The 19,557-nt window shown below is 39.3% G+C and overlaps 2 protein-coding genes across 2 annotated transcripts; both read right to left on the bottom strand.

Moving 5' to 3' along the window:
- Positions 1-2,538: 2,538 nt before the first annotated feature.
- LOC101632643 (olfactory receptor 51I2-like) lies at positions 2,539-3,501 on the bottom strand. Its single transcript, XM_004683144.1, has one exon. The coding sequence runs from the start codon at positions 3,499-3,501 to the stop codon at positions 2,539-2,541; it is 963 nt and encodes a 320-aa protein (XP_004683201.1).
- Positions 3,502-17,226: 13,725 nt separating this feature from the next.
- On the bottom strand, positions 17,227-18,225 carry LOC101632414 (olfactory receptor 51E2). Its single transcript, XM_004683143.1, has one exon. The coding sequence runs from the start codon at positions 18,187-18,189 to the stop codon at positions 17,227-17,229; it is 963 nt and encodes a 320-aa protein (XP_004683200.1). The 5' UTR covers positions 18,190-18,225.
- Between the last annotated feature and the right edge of the window lie 1,332 nt (positions 18,226-19,557).

The raw sequence follows: 19,557 nt of genomic DNA, 5'->3' as shown, positions 1-19,557 counted from the left end.
CATTTCTGGCCAAATCTTTTGTCCTTATACTACATTTTTTTTTTCACTCTCTTCATAAAAGTATGTATCTATGCATAAAATGAAAATAGCAATCATCTTCCTATTTATAATGTTTTACTGCTGGAAACTTCAAAGAATATAAATAAATGCTTGTATTCCTGTCACCTATTTTGATAGTCATTTTTTTTCTATATTGTTCTTTCTTTCTTCCCATTCCCTGTCATTTTTACACATCAACACACACACACACACACACACACTTTGTTGACTTGAAAGTGAATTGTAAATATTATGCCTCTTATCAATAAATATTACATATGCACCTTCTGAAAAGTGTATCCTCCTGCTAGTAATAAAACCATTTCATGTGAGTAAATTATACCAACATAATAATTTCATAAATATACAAAATCCAAATTTCACCCCAAAATGCTATTATTTGGGTATATGTCCTTTTAAATATCTTTTAATCTATATTAATTTCCCTGATTTAGTTTTACAACTTTGTGTTTAAAAAATGATTCCAGGCTACAAGCATTGTGTGTACTTATGTGTGTGTGTTTGTGGCTTCACATTTTGAGATTTTTCTATTACTTCATTGACAGATTCAGGTTGAATGTTTTGTTTTTTTTTTTAAATTAAATTGTTTATATGTATTTTACATTATTGTTCATCTTTAAACAAAATTTGCATCCTCCTCCCCCATAGTACCCTTAGAATTTCCTCCCTGAATTTTTCTGTGGACTGTCACCTCAGTCCTTCCTCCCTCTCACCTACAGGATGTCCTTGGTTTATAATTGTCTGTTTTTGTTTTGTATTATTATTTTTTCCCCTAATATCTTATTTGGTTCTCCCATATTCATCCTAAAAATGAGACCTTCCCAGATAGGATGTTTTTGGTAGAATTTTACATATGTGATGTGTCCTTATAAGAAGGCAACTAAAAGTCTGATTGTTCCATTATTAGCTAAGTTAAATTTAATCACATGCATAAGATAGTAATTGCCATTTGTTTTATCATTAAAGTGCCTTTTCCTTTTCTTTCTTGGTAAGTGAACTGTGCAGTGATAATTTTGGTGAATACTCTGCTTTTCAAAAATTATTAGAGATATTTGGATTAATCTTAATGGTATGAACTTCTAAAAGATAATTTTATAAGTTTCTCAGTAATTTAGTATTTACTACACTGAATTGTTTTACAAAGAAGAGGATTTTTCTTCTATTCTCTGTTTTCAATATCACTAAGAAATCACACTTAATGAAGTATTGACAGGTGTTGGTTTCTAATAATGTATGGCTAATGCCTGAAAAAACAATAAAATTCAGAATTTTGCAAAAATAAAAACAAATAAGAGTAAAAAAAGGAAAATTTTCATAAATTTTAAAAAATAATTAAGTTTATTTCATTGCTATGAAATTATCTTTAATATTCTGGTGACCTACCTTTGGTTACAGAAGCCATTTTGTGTTTGTGTATATGACTCTGTTTATGTTCTTTGCAGCTCTAGGCATAGGCTATCCAGTGTCACTTTGCACTTTCTCTGTTTTGAATCTGGAATTTGTAATTGTTCCAAGGACACCAAGTTAGTTGTGGTAGGGAATGTTATTTAAAACCTGTAGGTAGGTGTGGACTCTGTACACTGCTATTGGTGTTTCTGTTTTCTGGCACATTCAGAGAACAAATGAGTAATGCAGAGACACAACTTTTAAAAATAAAAATACAATTTCTTAATATTGATGACACTGACTTAATTTTAACCTCCATTCTTTTCTTCTTAGATTTTAACACAACCTCCTCCTAGCTTCCTTCATTTCTTTCACTTTCACCATTCTAACATGCACTAGCTCTTAAGTCTGTGCAAAGGCTTACAATGCAATAACCATTCTGTGATTGACTTTGTTTTAAACAAAGAATGAAGACCAAATGTTTAAGTCACTTCTCAAAGGCCCCAGAAAGACTCACCACTGTCCAGCAATTCCTGCTTGTGTAGTTCTCACAAAAACACACTCAGATTAGAATTCCACCAGATTAGTCACCTTTTCAGAAACACAGCAATTTATTCTAACTTCATATTTGTGCTTTTTTTTTAAATTCTTGTTCTCATTATTAGTTTGCAAGAAATGTCTCACTTTCCTACTTATCTTTCAGTCTCCTTAACTGACTCGTTCCTCACCTTTTAGTGTCAATGCTGTGACCCTCTTCTAGCTTCTTATAAGAAGCTGGTGTACCTATCATAGCCCCATTACTGTTAAAGTTGTGTCTTTAGAGACCTATGTTATCCAATGCAGGTAAGATACCATGTTTGGTTCATTTTACTATTTCAAGTAATGGGTACAGATTCTTGGACGAGGGGACACCGAACAAAATATTGGAAGTTAATGAGTGCAGAGAAGAATCCAGACTAAGGGTACTGTCTTACTTGTCATACTCTTGATATTGGTCTGTATCAGGTTCCTGAATTGGAGTTTTCTGGACACTGATGTGACTATTTGGTCATACTTGATCTCAGTTTCTGTGATAGACATTTTTCATTTTCATCACCCTTGTTTTTTCTTCCTCAGTACTCTGAACATGGCCTCCCTGATGGGCTTGGATTTCACACTGTAGATGATGGGATTGAGCACAGGGGGCACCACCAAGTACACATAGGCAACTACGGCATGAACAATAGGTGGCAGGTGCCTCCCAAAACGGTGGATCATGGACACACCTATGACGGGGATGTAGAAAACAAGAACAGCTAAGATATGAGACACACATGTGTTGAGGGCCCGGATACGTTCCCTGGGAGAGGCCAGACCCACCACTGTATGAAGAATAAGGGTGTAGGACAAGACAATAAGCAAAGAGTCTACACCCACCGTGGAAAGTACCACATAGAGCCCATAAAGGATGTTGACAGTAATGTCATCACAGGCTTGCTTCATGACATCTGCATGGAAACAGAATGAGTGGGACAGGAGGATCTTGCCAGGGCAAAAATTTAGTCGTTTCAGCAAGAAGGGTCCAGGAAAGAGGGACACAGTTGCTCGAGCCACAATGGCCAGCCCAATTCTGATGATGACACTATTTGTGAGAATAGTTGCATAACGCAGGGGGTTGGAGATGGCCACAAAGCGGTCAAAGGACATGGCTAACAGTACTGAGGACTCCACCACAGAAAATGAGTGAAGGAAGAACATCTGAACCAGGCAGGCATTGAAACCAATGGGCTGATAATCAAACCAGAGCACACCCAAGGTTGTGGGTAGTGTGGACAAGGTACGGCCTACATCATTGAGGGCCAGCATAGACAGGAAGTAGTACATGGGCTGGTGTAAGCTGGAAGTTCTCTTTACAGCCAACATGATCAGGCAGTTTCCAGTGAGGGCCACGGTGTACATGGAGGAGAAGGGGATGGAGATCCAGCCATGTATTGCCTCCAGTCCTGGGATGCCAATCAACAGGAAAGCAGGTGGCTGGAAGAAGGAGATGTTGACATAGGTTTGGGAGGGAAGCATCCTCAAAGGTGGTTGAGGTGTTTGGAAGATGTGAGCTCTTCAATCTGGGCAGAAAATTAAGAAGACAAAATGAAATTTTAAGAAAAAATTCAGATCTGATGTCAGATGACTTGTTCAGAAAATACTGCAAATATCAAATGGGAGTGAAGCTTGAAAATCTATTCTAGCTAAAAGTAAAGGAGAGAATACATAAAATTAAATGTATTGATTGCTGAAGTGTCAATAATAACCTCACACATGGAAAGCAATGCTTTCTTTAAAAATTTGTGAAGAATAGCAAAACCAATACTGGGAAAAAAAGAAAAGAGGAAGCATCTTTTTTACTTTCCTTTAAAGTATACTATAAAGCAACAGTATCTCTTTAATTTTTTTAGTATTTTTAAAAAAGATTTATTTATTTATGCATACAGAACTGGGGTAAAGGCCAGAGGTGCAGGGGTGGTGAGAGGATCTAGAACAGGCCAACTGATGAAGTAGATTGCTGAGGGGAGCAGCAGGCAGGTCAGGAGAGGTCTGCCTGCATGTGGATCACCTCTGGGGTGGGCTGGGATGGAATTCATACAGAAGTGGCTCTAGCTTCTTAGAACTGTGCTTTAACTCGCTGCACCACCAGTGAGGGCCCTTTCTTAGTATTTTTAAAAAATACATTCATTATATCATCCTTCATTTTTGTACAGTGTATGGTTTTCCAGTGAAATTCCCATCTCCAATTACCCTGTGCACCATCACCATAGTCCCTTGTGCTCTTCCCATCCCTGTCCTGGTTCTTCTCTCCTCCTCCCCAACACAATATCTCTGATCTATAGTTGCCTGATGGTTTTGATTTTTACTTATGATAGTTAACCCCATCCTCCGCCCGATTCCTTATTTGATTCCTCTACATTCTTTCTATGAGGCCATTTGATATTTTTCTTTTTCTTTCTGGTTTATTTCACTGAGCATAATCCCTTCCAGCCCCATCCATGTAAATAACAGTATTTAAAACAATAAACTACTGGTGAAAAAATAGACATATGGATCAATGGAAAAGAATCAAAGGTCAGAAAAAAATACACATATATATCAGTGCTTAATTCATGATAAAGGAGCCAGGACCATAGAGTGGAAAGAAGATTTAACAGATGGCTTTAGGAAAGTTGGATGACCACAGGTAAAAGAATAAAGTTGAATCACTCCCTAACTCCATCCACGAGAATAGATTCAAAGTGCATCAAAGACTTGAATATAAGAGCTGCAATAATAAAATAAAGAAAACTTCATGATTCATTCATCACATCAATAATAAAGATGTTTTTGGAGAATATACCCTTATCACAGGAAAAGTAAAAGCAAAAAGAAACAATTAAGATGACCTCAAATTAAAAAGATTTTATACTGCGAAAGAAAATATAACTAGATTAAAAAGATTTGACTGAATGAGAGAAAATATTTGTACATTGAACAATGACAAAGGGTTAATATCTGAGATATATTAAAAGCATATACTTTTAACAATTAAAAACAAAGAACCCCATTAGTAAATGGGTGTCAAAGCCAAACACATACTTTATCAAAGAGAATACATAGAAGGTCAATATGTACGTGAAAAAAATATTCACCACCACTTTTGATAAGAGATGCCAGTGAAAACCACAATGAGGTATCACCTCACACATGTGAGAATGGGGCATGTTAAAAAGACCCCCAACAGTAAGAGTTAGAGTGAATGAGTCAAAAGTGTAAACCTATTTCATGGTTTGTGGGAATTTAAAGTGACACAGCCATTTTGGACTTAATTTAAAGAACTAAAAATGGGAATACCACAACATACAGCAATGTCACTCTTGAGAATCTATCCAAAGATATGATACTATCAACTCAAGAAAATTACATATTCTCTACACTATTTATTGCAGTATTTTATACAATTGCTAGGACCTGGAAACAATGAAAGTGCCCATTAATTGAGGATTAGGTGAAGACAATGTGTTATATTTACCAAACAGAATACTACTCAGTCATAAGGAAAGATGAGATGTTGCCATTTGCAGCAAAATGGAAGGAGTTCTCCAGGGTTCATGTGTAATAAAGCAAGTAAGAATGATAAAGGCAAATATTGAATATCTGTGTAGTAGTTGATTGATCAAACAGAAGACACAAAAACTAGCAGAATATGAGGTTAAGAAGGTAAGACTGTGGGAAGAAATAGAAAATAGAAAAAGAAAGTAGGTGAGATGATATCCAGAGTCTAATCAAAACCACTCTATTTCTAACAAGAAATGGTTATCTCATAGAAAGAAATTGTAAACATGCTATAGAGGCTTGAAGGATTGTTACCTGTGTTTGTTAATTTCTTTCCTTTGATTCACTTTAAAATCTACACCAGCCCGGGCCCTCCCTGGTGGCACAGTGGGTTAAAGCACAGCACTAAGGAGCCACTTCAGCATGAGTTTGATCCCCACCAGCCCCACTTCATTCACAGAGTTCTAATAATCTGGTTTGTTCTGTACTTCAAGATGGCCACCATGAAGACCCTGGTGTGTTAAGCATTTCAGATGAGTATGATAAGGAATTCCTTCTGGAGAAATGCCAGTCTGGCCATGGTCAAGGACAGCTGAGTGTAGAACTCAGATTGTGCTCAGTGCACAGATGATATCAGAATGCCAGGTGGGAAGATATTTGGAAACACCACACATCTCTTGAGATAGTGTGAGGAAATTATGGTCTCAGATTCCAGCTCACCTCTGAGATGTAAACTCAGTGGACCTCAAGAAGGCAACTCATTCTGACCTTCTTCAAGCAGGTGGTGGGACTACTCTCCCTTATTATACAGGAATGATTATTTTTACTTCTTTGCATTATTTCCAGAAGTTTCCCATTGATATCTCCATCTGGGGCTGAAGAGCTGGCAGCTCCTCATCTGGGGAGGGGGTGAGTGGAGTAGGGAGCCCCAGGCTACTCACCCAGACTGTCGTTCCGGGCTGCACTGCTGTTTCACGTCCTGCAGGAGCCCAGGAAATTTTGTGGCAGAGAGACGGAGTTTTATCTCACTGCTCAGAGAAGCCTTGGCAACAGTACCAGTCTCTAGGGATGACTCAGCTTAGGCCACAAAACAACAGAGCCACTCAGGTTCCTAGGGAATGGGAAAATGGGGCTTACTTTGGAATTTAGGGAACTATGTAGAGGAATTAAGCAATAAGGAGAAAAGGAAGACAGAATCATTGATCTTATAATATCCTACCAAGTTTTAAATGCTGTATTTAGAGACTGTCATCTTCAACAGTACATCTTAGTTTGAAATTGATGGATAATATTCATGAAGACTCCTCTTAGCCATGTCCTAGGATGGGTCCTGCAGAAGGGTGGGGATATGGAGTGGTGTGCTGGGAATCTAGAAATGTTGGCCTCACCCAGCCTGAGGGAGTCAGGAGAGGCTTCCTAGAGGAAGTGGAGAGGGAGCAAACTTCTGAAAGCTCTACTAAGCAATCAGTTCTCATTCTGAGGCAGGAATTAAGACTCTAGGCTTGAACTTCCATGTTGAGCTGGCACAGAATGTCCACATTCCTTTCTTGGGATTGACCTGCTGAATTAAAACTTCAGAAGGAAGAATTTGGATAGTGGAAAGAACGTGAACCACAGAAGTCGTTGAGACCTGAGTTGGAATTCTGTTTCTAATCACATTGATGCTCCAACTTTCTCACTTTCCAGAGAGCTCCACTTCAAAGTAGTTCTGGCTTCATCTCCTCACTAAGTCACTTTGGGCTATGGACATTCACTGGGGGTTGCTTTTTGTGGACACATTTGACTTTTTCTGTGCCCATCCACCCTTTTTTCCTTGCTCTTGAGTTCTATGCATTTTTTTTGCATACTTTGAATATTAAACCCTTTCTAGGTATATGGTTTGAAAATAATTGCTGGTGTTCCATTGATTGCCTTTTCAGATTGTAGATGGCATCTTTCCTCTTTGTGCAGAAACTTATTTGCTTGATACAGTTCTATTTGTTTATTTCACTTTCATTGTCAAATCCAAAGAATTATTGACAACTTCAATATCATAGATTCTACCTACTAAGTTTTCTTCTAGGAGTTTGATGGTTTCAGGTCTTATATTCAAGTTTTTAATAAATTTTAAATTGATTTGGTAGAATTCACTGGTGAAACCAGTGGCCATATTAATTTTCATTCATTTTAAAGTATATTTTATTTTCTCGGAGACTTTTTTTTTTACTATCTCGAACTTGTTCAGGGAGTATTGTTTAGTTTCCAAGTTGTCTTTCTGTGATGCCATTGTAGTTGGAGAATATGCTTTGCCTGAGCTGGTTCTTTTAAGTGGTTTCCATTAACACACTGGGAGGAGGGTTTTTCATTATATAGTGGAAATGGGAATTTTTTTCCATGTGGTCTATAACAACATGGTTGGGGTTTGTCTTGATGGCTGAGTGACAGCAAATATCCTGACTTACCACTGAGTGTCTTTTGACTTCATCTAGGAATGTGAAGGGATGTGACCTCATAATGCAGGATGAGAGTTGAAGTACAGAAACTTCATGAGGTTTTCATGGACACCATGGGGAGGAAGCTTCCTCATCACTGGTTGGCAGATATGAAAAATCTACTGCCTTCTTGATCTTCTCTAACACTTCCCTGTAGAAGGTGTTGAGTGTCTTATTATATAGCGTGGGATGTTGGAAGTCCAGGCTTTCCACTCAATTTGCTGGCATGTGACAGGAGTTGGATTACAGTTCTTTTGGAGGAGTATGCTTGTAGTAAAGTGGTTGCTGTATTAAAGAATGCCTATGAGGATGTCTTCTGCTTTTATAGTCTATTGACTATAGAGAGCAGACTTTATAAGGTTTTTATTATCTGTGTTTGTTAGCTTTTCTGGGTTTAGCAACATTCTGGAATATATGAAATAAAAAGACCCAAGGAACTCACCATTGTGTTGCTTTTCATGTTCCTATCCAGTCAGCCTCTGGCACCTTTCTGAAACTTCTTGTTTGTTATATACATAACATATCCAGGGAATTTAATTGTACTTAGCAGCTAAATAGAAATGCAGGAATATATGTCTATATCATCTTTCCCAAACTCATAGTCCCCTTTAAAAATTTTTTTTAAAGATTTATTTTTTTGTGCATACAGAACAGGGGTACAGGCCAGAGGCTCAGGGGCGGCGAGAGGCTTCACCAGAGACAGAGTAGAGAACAGAACAGGCAGACTGATGAAGCACACTGCTGAGGGAAGCAGCAGGCGGGCCAGGAGAGGTCTGCCACGCCATGTGGTCACCTCCGGGGCAGGTGGGAATCGAACTCATGTGGAAGTGGCCTCAGATTCTCAGTGCTGCGCTTTAACCCGCTGCGCCACCAGGGAGGGCCTAAGATTTTTTTTATTGCGGTTTAATTGACATATTTCCTTTAAAAATTTTAATTTACCTTTTCAAAAGTCTTAGCTCCTCATACAACTGCAACCTATTCAAAATCCCTCTGACTTTATCTTTTATTACAGTCATTTCATAGCCATCACTATGGCTACCAGTTTTGTGCAGGTTTGACCATCTTACCGAGGTGTATCCTATCAGAGATATAACTCAGCCCAGTGCCATGAACTTTATCCTTTGGAGATTTTTTCTTTGATGCTATTGCATGGGGGCCCGTCATTAAACAGTCATGCATAAGTAACTTGGGTTCTAGGGAGTTAATGCTCTGTGGGGACATTCTTAAACTAATAGGGGCCAGGAATGACAATTGTTTCCACATTATTTTAGGGAGTCCTGCAGGATCTAGCAAATGTTGCCTATTGGCTGGATGACTCCATCATGCATCTTGGTCTTGAATCTCCTTTTTTACTGCTTCAATCCCACTGTCTCACTTGCTCACTGGATCCTGACTAGATTTTTGTCTTAGGGGATCCAAGGAAGACACAGATTATACTTTGGCAAAGGAAGTTTATTTCAGTTTCAGAAATCACTTCATTTTTTGCCTCCACATACTCCCCTTGTTTTTTTTTTTCATTTTACTCTAATAATTCTGTACTTAGGCTTAGTTTAAATATCACTTTTTCATGGTGCTTTCAGGCATGCCCTTGCCAAAGCTGCTTTCTCGCTCCTCCATTTGGCTACTCTATCTTACATAGGTCCACACTGTGGCATGGGAGACCCTACATTAATAAATTTGTTTTTTTTTATCTGACCTCCACTATAATATCTACTGTGTATTTATGTATTCACTTCATTTTTTATAGGGCCTGCAATATTTGTGAATGGTTCTTGAATGTTTAACTTTGAATGATAGCAAAGAAACGGACATTGGACATGAATTCTGGCAACAGATGGAAGAAGTGATGGTGATCATCATGGGAAGGAATTCCAAATATGTGGTGCTGGTAATCTCTGACCACAAATATTACTGAGAGCAAATATTTCCTTCTAATAATAATAAAAAGTCCTGAAGACATCTCTATCCTCAGAAAAACAAATTTATGTTCTGTTCTTATTAATTTAATCTGGGATAAATGATATGCTCCTCAGAGTTGGGGCTAAGTGATATTACTGGGGGGTGGAAGCTTTTTTACTTATGGGTAACCACAGACTCTTTGGCCCCCAGGGGGAATTGGCTACCAAAACTGGTGCCCTCCACTGACGAGGCCAAAATAAACATGGCTGGGAACAGGCAGTGTTTTTATGGTCCTCAGTCCCTGGAGACTATCTCACTGGGAAAGATTCTCTCACTATAGTGAGCATTTGCCTGAGTCCCAGGGGTGTCACATGGCAAGGACTGTCTGGGACCACCTCTATGAGTTGACTTAGCAGCCCAAGCATACACAGGGCCTCCTCCTGGAAGCCCTTCCAGGTCAATGGGAACTGGAAAGCAAGAACTCTCCCAGGATCCTGGCCCATGTGAATAAGAAATAAGTGATGGATTCAAATCCCCTTTGGCTTACCACCTGCTAGAATGCAGTCACTCTAGATTGGGACAACTTTTAAAACTGTGAGTTTTCTGTTGGTCGTCCTCCTTTAGTTTAAAGTACTAGTCATTTTAATTCCATTTGAATCCCACCTTTGCCATTCACCATGCTCCTTTCTCTCTTTTCACACCTTGCGGCCTCAGTTCTGGTATAAGCTAAAGAAAAATCAAGCAATCTTGTTCTTAAATTCCAAGCTCCTAGACCAATGTGACTAAATAAGTGTTTTAAAACATTTCTGTGTTTTGTTTGCTACAGCTTGCTTGCTATATACAGAATCCTACATTCTGATGATTTGATATCCCTGTGGGGCAGGGTTTATTCCAGACCCTTCATGTTAATAATAATAATGATGATATATTGAGCTAATAATCTGTATTAAATACTGCTGTAAGTGTTATACTAAGTGTATTGTTTCATGCAGTTCTCACTAAACCACTGAGGGTAGGTACTATTATCATCCCTAAAAAACATATGAGGAAAATAAATCCCAGAGAGAGTAAACTGGCATGAGTCACAGAAATGTTTTCTTTTTCTATTGCTCTAGGCTTCCTTTTAGAGAGTCTGTGAATATCTCTTAGGGTGGAAAATTCCCAATCTTTGAGAGCATGTTTGAATTTTGGAAAGAGCCATAATTGGCAGAATCAAGGAGTAGGAGATCAAGCTGAGAAACACCATGTTTGGTCATACAGCAGGTGTGGCCCCAGGGAGGGTCTGGCTTTCCAGTGTGTGCCAGTCAACAGTCCCCAAGAGGTCCAGGAGAGCTTGAGCCCAGAACCTTTGTGAATGTGACTTCCTAGTGTTCAGAACAGGGGATGAGATTTAAAGGACATCTAATTTAATCATTATGGTTTATAGAGTTAGTTCAAAGAAATGGTGTGAGTTAGACAAGGTCATCCATCTAGTAGAAGAATAGGAACTTATCTCTGAGCTCCTGATGCTTCCAGGTCTCTGACTTCCAGTTGATACCTGACCAAGGGCACACCAGGCTCACACGCTAGCTGCTCTAGGGGCACAAGGATTCTCTCTAGGAAAAAGATGAGTGTGGGACAGACTTTAACATCCTTATCTTTAAAAAATATTTATTTATACATACAAGAACTGGGGTGTATGCCAGAGTGAAAAGATTCACCAGAGACAAAATGGAAAGCTAAATAGGCAAGATCTACCAAAATAAACTGTTGAGGGGAGCAGTGGGGAGATAGGAGAGTCCTGCTGTGCTGTTTGGGTCAGCTCCCTGGCCTGGTATGGAATCCAGGCTTTAGCAGTCACAGTGTTAAGAATTACCACTCAGACCACCAAGAAAGCCCTGAAATCTAGGAAAAATTCCACTAAAAAATCATGGGACTGCCATAATCCTGGTTGTCCTATTATTACTTTGGATTAAATATTGTTCTCCTTTTGCAATTAGAGTTTTTCTTAAATTGTATTATTTTTATTGAGGTAATGTTGGTTTACCATATGATTAGCAGTGCAGGCTCACACTCTTCAGATATATGCACCACACTGCACTCACCACCAAGGTACCAGTAATTCTCTACCACAGTCCATTGGGGCCCTCTCTCTTTAGCTTCCCCTACCTTCTGCACTGGCAGTCTCAAATTGAGGATCAGATTTCTAAAAAATATGGGATGCTTCATGAATTTAGGTGTCACCCTTGTGTAGGGGTCATGCTGATCTCTTTTTGTATTGTTCTAATTTCAGTAAATGTGTGGCCAAAATGAGCACTCTTTTGGTGACGTTAATAAGCACTTAACTATGTGTGTATACACACACACACACATATACATCCATAAACCAATATGTCCAAAATACAGTCATTTCAATAAGTTCTTTTTTCTTTTAAGATTTATTTATTTATGCATATAAGAACTGGGGTTCAGAACAGAGGTGTGTGTGTGTGGGGTGGGGGTGAGAGGATTTACTAGAGACAGAGTGGGGAGCAGAACAGGCACATTTGCAGAAACACATTGCTGAGGGGCATAGCAGGTGAGACAGGAGAGGTCTGCCATGCCATGTGGGTTTGCTCCCTGGCCAGGCTAGGGATCAAACTTGTGCTGTGGATAGTTTCATAGTGCTGCACTTTAACCCGGGAGGGCCCTCAATAAATTCTTAATGTAAATTTGATAATTAAATCTTTTATACTCTTTCTTTGGTGATTTTTTATTTGTGCTACAACATATATAGTCTTAAAATTGTTGAGTCAGGAAGGGTCTTGGGACAAGGCCAGCAGTCAAACACAAAAGGTTTGCAATAATTTTGCTGTTCCACAGTCTGTTAACACATAATAACTCTAGGTCTGAACACACTTACTGCCATAAATTTGCCATAAATTGTGTTTTGCCGGAATTAATGTTCCACAGTTTATCATGTTGAATGCTATGGGAAAAAAGGGAGTTGCAGACACAGAAGAGTCACAGACCTTGAGACCAGACTGGGTCACACTGGAGCTGTGGGCACTTGGCCTCCATGAGATGCTTGCCATTGAGATAATCACCAGCCCCAAACTGCTCTGATGGGTGCCCGCAACTAACAACAAATGGACTCTTACCAAGTCCACTCTCCTTATTACTCAGCCAATAAATTTTAATTCCTTTGTTCTCAACCCCCACTGCTTAAGCTTACATAGACCCCTGGTCTTGACTCCTCAGAGAGTCTCTGTTTCTGGCCATAGAGATCTTATTTATTTATTTATTTAAAGATTTATTTATTTATACAGAACAGGTACAGGCCAGAGATGCGGAGGGTGAGAGGATTCACCAGAGACAGAGTGGGAAGCAGAACAGGCAGATCGACAAAGTACACTGCTGAGGGGAGCAGAGGGCCGGTCAGGAGAGGTCTGCCATGCCATGTGGATCTCCTCCGGGGCAGGCGGGGATCGAACTCATACGGAAGTGGCTTAAGCTTCTCAGTGCAGTGCTTTAACCCGCTGAGCCACCAGGGAGGGCCCCCATAGAGATCTTTTAGAAGTTCTGTTTTCTTGATCTTTTTCTAATCAATAAACATTGTCTCCTTGCCTGCCCTTACTAGTATCTGTGGAGGCTTCCTTTTATTTTATTTTATTTTTTTATTATTTGCAAAATAATGTTTTCATTTACTTATTTATATTTTTACATTGTTCTTCATTTTTGTACAAAGTTTGATTTCTTCCCTCAGATGTTGTCCCCATAAAATTACTACCATCAAGACATCCGTGAACCAGCATTATAGACTCTTTTGCTCTTCCCTCCTGTTTTGCTCCTTTTCTGTCCCCACACCCTCATGAAAATCTCCAATTTATAGCTTGACTGCTAGTTCTTTCTTTCTTTTTTTGTTTTTCCTGATTCCTTGTATGGTTTCCTCATGTTTCTCCTATAAGTGAAACCATCTAATATTTTTCTTTCCCATTTTGACTTATTTCACTGAACATAATCTCCTCCAGCTTCTTCCATGTTACTGTGAATGTCATAAGTTTATTTTTTTTGATTGCTGAGTAGTATTTCATAGTGTACAGACGTCATATCTTCTTGATTCAGTCATCTGTTTTTGGGCATTTAGTTTGTTGCCTGGTCTAATCACTATGGAAAGCTCTATGGAAGACACTCAAATTACTAAAAATGGATCTACTATATGTCCCAGAAATTCCACTTCTAGGAGTCTACTCAAAGGTCACAAGAACATTTATTCAAAAGGGTACTTGCATCCCTATGTTCATTGCAGCACTATTTACAACAGGTAAAAATGTGGAGGCTTCTTTTTAATTGCAACCAGAGTGTCTCAAGAGCCTGTTCCTGGACTTGGGAGCAGGGCCTCTCAGTCCATCTACTGGTTTCCAGCAGGTTGAACAGTGGACAGTGGCTGGTTCACTCCCAGTTTATAGACCTGCCTTGTTGGAAGATTAACAGATGGAGAGGCTAGAGCTGCTCCCTCATTTTGACAAGTTTTTAAATGTCCAGTTCTGTGGTATTCCTTACATTGCTGGTCAACCATCACCACTATCTATTTCTAAAACTTTAGCATCATTCCAAATTGAAATTGAAAATTTCAATTCCAATTGAAATTCCATACCTGTTAACTCCCTCCCCGTCCCAGTATCTGTTAACCACTATTCTACTTTCTAGCTCTTTTTGTCTATTTTAGGTACCTAAAATTGTCATATTACCTCAAGTACCTCTAACTTGCCTGTTTAGGTTACTTATATTATTAGAATTATACAGTGTTTGTCCTTTTGTGTCTAGTTTACTTCACTTAGCATGATGTTCTCAAGGATCAACCATATGGTAGAATGCATCAGAATTGTATTCTTTTTTATGACTGAATAATGTTCTATTGTATGTATATACCACTTTTGTTTATTCATTCATCGACTTATGAGCATTTGGGTTATTTTCACCATTCTGTCTATTTTGAATAGTGTTTTTGTGAATATTGACATACAAATTTCTGAAATACTTTTAAAAATTAAAATCTTAGTGTAGAGAGAAAAAGAAAACAATAGAATATGAATAACTTGTGCTGTGGTGGGATATGAGGCACTTGGAGCAGGAGATAGATGCTTTATTAAATTGTCAATATGGTCATGCTCTTAGACATATGGAAACAGAGAGGAAGGTAAGATTTAAGGTAGAGTAACATACAGGGTGTAAAAGAGGATAGATGTCTTGGGGAGACAAAGGGTGTGTCCAACTTCATAGATTAAGGTCCTGACCTTATTCTTTGAGAATAAGATACAATACTTGAATCTCTGTTTTGACAGTGGCTCAGTCTCCCTTTGCTCCTTTAAGAAAGTCACCCATTTATTTCATTTTTCCCTTTCCCTCAAGTTCTGGATGGTCTACATGTCATCGGAGGCCAGTTTACTGCCTCTGAGCAGGGAAGCACAATTGGATACTCACAGGTACAGATGCTGGGAGGGCTCTTCCCAAGGAAGGAGGTCAAATGTCTGAGGTTTCTGCCTCCAAAGAAAGCACCCACAGGTAGGAATGTCCTCCAAGATTTATTCACCCATGCCCCCACTCCAGATAAAGTTACTGAAGGAAGACATGAGCCCAGTGATTGTAGTCAGAACTCAGCTTCTCATCAGATTTGCTTAGCAATATAGTGGAATTGTTCACCCTGAAAAAGATGCACCCAGTCTCTTTCAAATGATAAAAATGATAATCCTCTCAGCATGTCTGCATGGAGGGAAAGAAGACTTGGGAGCCTCTCACATCCCCAAATATGAGTTTATAAGATTCTATCAGTGCAAAATCAGGAGGCATAACACTTAGAAGAATTCAAAATAAAATTTTATTATATCTGAAGTCAAAGTTAAAACTCAGACATTCAAATATTTGGCAGGTACAGAATACACTAAGAAAGTGAAGACATCATAAAGAAAATGTAAGAAATAAATGGGCAAAAAAATTGTCTTTTAGTTTGGAAAGAAGCAGGCTGTAGATCATACATGTGGCTATAAGTTGTGAGGGGGGAGTTATTTGGATTTTTTTGCCTGCAACAAGGGCAGAACTGTCTCAACACAAGTACAAAGCCATTCATCTGATCCAATTGCAGAGAGAATATCAAATGGGAAACAATATTACATGGAAATGAAGCAACTGTATTTGTTTATCAAATTAATCCCAAATCTTGACACAGCATCCATAGACTCTGTAATTTAGTTGTGTTAACTTGTTAATGTAAACCTAATTTCTCTCACTTACAATAGAAAGCAAAAAAGTACCTACTCCATAAATGTGTTGTGCAGATCAGATAAAACCTGGAAGTACTAATCACAATGCTGGGAATACAGTCAATACAGTCAATTGTATTCTAATATAATTGGAATACAGTTCAATTAACAAGGACTTAAAATAAATTCTCAGGTGATACATAATAAACCACAATGACAATTCCTGGTTTCTGTAAATAATCAATTTGATTATCCCATTTAAAAAGTTGTACATGCCACCTAAAACAGACCTCCATAATGAAATTTAGAAATTGTCAACAAAAACAAGTCACTAGTAAACTTAGCATATTTCCTTACACATACCATAACGTTGTTTTAAAAGGTAATTTCAATCATGTTTTCTTATTGTTATCATTAACATTTTAAGTTTGTCTTATAGCAGAGTCTTTAGAGGCCACCTAACATTCCTTCAATATGGATTATTCCACATAACATTCCATTAAGTAAATGGGCCACACTTGAGTTTTCTGTTCCTTACATTATATATCATTTTGCAGGATTTCTAAAAGATCATTACTCTAAGTAATGGTATATACAAGGTATTTTATGCAGAACTATTTTCTGCATTTAGGGATATTTTGCAAGGAAAATATCTAAAACTTATTAAACTTATTAAAAGTTCTTGTTACATATTTCCAATCACACCGTAGGTCTGATGCTCAATTATAAGTTTCAACACCTCCAATTTCATTGAGAATTTTCATTAACAACAAGCTGCTAATTTGATAGGCAAAATTGTTACCTAATTATTGTTTTAATACAGATTTCTTGGATTACTGGACAGAATGATTTTTCCTTTGTTTCAAATCCATCAGTAATTTTTTGGTTACTCTTTATGTCTGCTAAATATTTGGGGGGGGCAGGTACATTTTTAATTTAAACTTTGTATATAATAAGGATATAGTTTACATGTTGACCTATGGGAAGGAATTATTAGAGCCCAAAAATTTTATCCCAAATATAGGAAGAATTTGGAAGAGAAAAGCATTCATGTGCTGTGGGCAACTGGAATTGAGCCAGCATTATGAAATCATTCCACCAAGCCATTAAAGATAGGGACAGTGGGGTGATAAGGGTCACCTGCTGCCCACAGCTGAGAGGTCCTTGTCACAGCTGATCTTGAAGATGGCTATCACCCGCGTTCTGATCTGTTTGGTCTTGGCACCATAGATGAGAGGATTGATTACTGGCGGCAGAAGCAGGTAAACATCACCCATGAGAACATGCACGATGGGATCAAGGCTATTTCCAAAACGGTGCACCACGGAGAGGCCAATGAGAGGCACGTAAAAGGCCAGTACCACACTAATGTGCGACACACAGGTTCCAAAGGCCTTGGCCCTCTCTGCCTTGGAAGGTAGTTGTAGGACGGTTCGTATGATCAGGAAATAGGACAAGGAGATGCACAGGACATCCACGCCCATGACCAGCAGGATGGCCGTGAGACCATAGACAATGTTGGGCAACGTGCCTGTGTAGGCCAACTTCATCACATCCTGATGCACACAGTAGGAGTGGGAAAGGACGTTGGATTTGCAGAATGTCAGTCGCTTGATGAGCAGAGGCAGTGGGACAAAGAATAGCGATCCGCGGACCACCGCCACCACGCCAATCTGGGCTGTGACTGTGTTGTTGAGCACTGCGGCATGGCGTAGCGGATGGCAGATGGCCACATAACGGTCGAAGGCCATAGCCAGCAGGATGGTGGACTCAATGGCTGAGAGAGTGTGAATAAAGAACATCTGGGTAATGCAGGCATCGATGGTAATCTCCCTCGAATCAAACCAGAAAAGGGCAAGGATCTTGGGCATGGTGGATGTGGACAAAGCCAGGTCAATGGCTGCCAGCATGCAGAGAAAGAGGTACATGGGCGCGTGCAGGCTACGTTCTGTCCTTACAATAAAGACCACGATGCAGTTTCCCAACACTGCCACGGCATACATGGAGAGCAGGGGGAAGCCCATCCAGAAGTGGGCTCCCTCTAGTCCTGGGATACCAATAAGCACAAAGGTGGTGTGTGAGAAGTTGCAGGAATTCATAGCTGGCACCGAGAAGGGGGCCTTTAAGAGAGTCACACTGCAACCTGCTAAGACATGGAGCATAGTAAGAAAGGACAGCCCTGGAAATCCAGGAACTGACCACAGCTTAGCACTGCCCCTCCCTTCCCACCCTTCCCACTCCTCCAAGTCATGAAGGGCCTCTCATCTCTGAAGCCCTTTCCAAAGGGGAAGCTAATAGTTCAAATTTATTTTTCAATCATTACTCTTACTGTCCATTTTCATTTTAAAAAAGGAAAACAGTGCTTATTCCAAAATACATCACTCTCAATTTCCCTCATATTTTCCCTCCAGTCCCATAGCTTCATTGCCTAGAAACTGGGGGCCCATTGTCTCAGGTGGGTGTTAATAGTGGGCTCTTCTTTCTGACCTTCAGTTATTCATTCACGCCATAGGTTTTATTATAGGACTTACTCTGTACAAGGTTCTTTGTAAGCTGCTGTTGGTAGAGGTAAAAGATACACCTTTTGTTCTTCAGATGCTCTGCCTAGGTGGAGACAGAAAAGTATTCAAATATTAGCATTTTGGGATAAGAATTAGTATAAGAGGCTTAGTTAGCATTTAATGATGGGAGAGAGGGAAACAGCTTTGGAGGAACAGCTGTAGGAAAGGTGATTCTATCATCTGATTTTGAAAGATGAGTAGAAATCAAACAGACAGTGACGGGAATAAAGCTGTATGGAGTCAGAGAAAGAGGTACATGGGCGCGTGCAGGCTAGGAATCAGGATTCTGCTTTTTTTAAGATAGGAAACTTAAAAAAAAAAATTGGGATTTCAGGTCCTCCGTCTAAGGTCAGTAAGAGGACGAAGAAACATAATAATAGTAATTTTATTAAGTGAAAATGAGGAAAAATATTAAACAGGAAAACATTATGAAGAAACAGGCCAAAGTCAATCTCTAAGGGAAAAAAGGGAAAATTCTCTGGGGCCATCAAAGGAGAGGCAGTGACCTTCTGCACTGACTTGTCCAGAGAGGAGGGTGCTGTCTGTTACCTCCTCACACCCTGGCTGCCTGCCATGGTCTTTGTTCACATCTGAAAGCTGCCTCCAAAGTCCATATCATTGCCCTGAGGAGAACTTGTGTGGATTCCTAATTCTCCTGATGCTTTGTCTCCCCTAAGGCCTCTGCCAACATATCTTTCATATTAGGGGAGCCACTTCCTTTTTGGAATGACAGTGTTGCTTTGTTCCCTCAGACACCGAGCATCTCTCCTCACCAAAACAAGCACTCAGTGTCTTGACATTTACAAGCAATTATCTTTAGGAGTAAAGGGATTGCCTTTGAGAAGAGGTCCCGAATCTTGGGAATATACTCTGCAGACATCCTTATCTGTGATATTTAAGCGGATG

This window comes from Condylura cristata, unplaced genomic scaffold, assembly GCF_000260355.1.
Source record: "Condylura cristata isolate star-nosed mole 26May11 unplaced genomic scaffold, ConCri1.0 scaffold00015, whole genome shotgun sequence".
NCBI lineage: Eukaryota > Metazoa > Chordata > Mammalia > Eulipotyphla > Talpidae > Condylura > Condylura cristata.
Note: the sequence above shows the minus strand (reverse complement) of the source record. Positions and strands in the feature narration are given on the sequence as shown.

Bases quoted from the DNA above. Each gene is read 5' to 3' on its own strand.
- LOC101632643 (XM_004683144.1), bottom strand. From the start codon at position 3,501: ATGCTTCCCTCCCAAACCTATGTCAACATCTCCTTCTTCCAGCCACCT.
- LOC101632414 (XM_004683143.1), bottom strand. From the start codon at position 18,189: ATGAATTCCTGCAACTTCTCACACACCACCTTTGTGCTTATTGGTATC.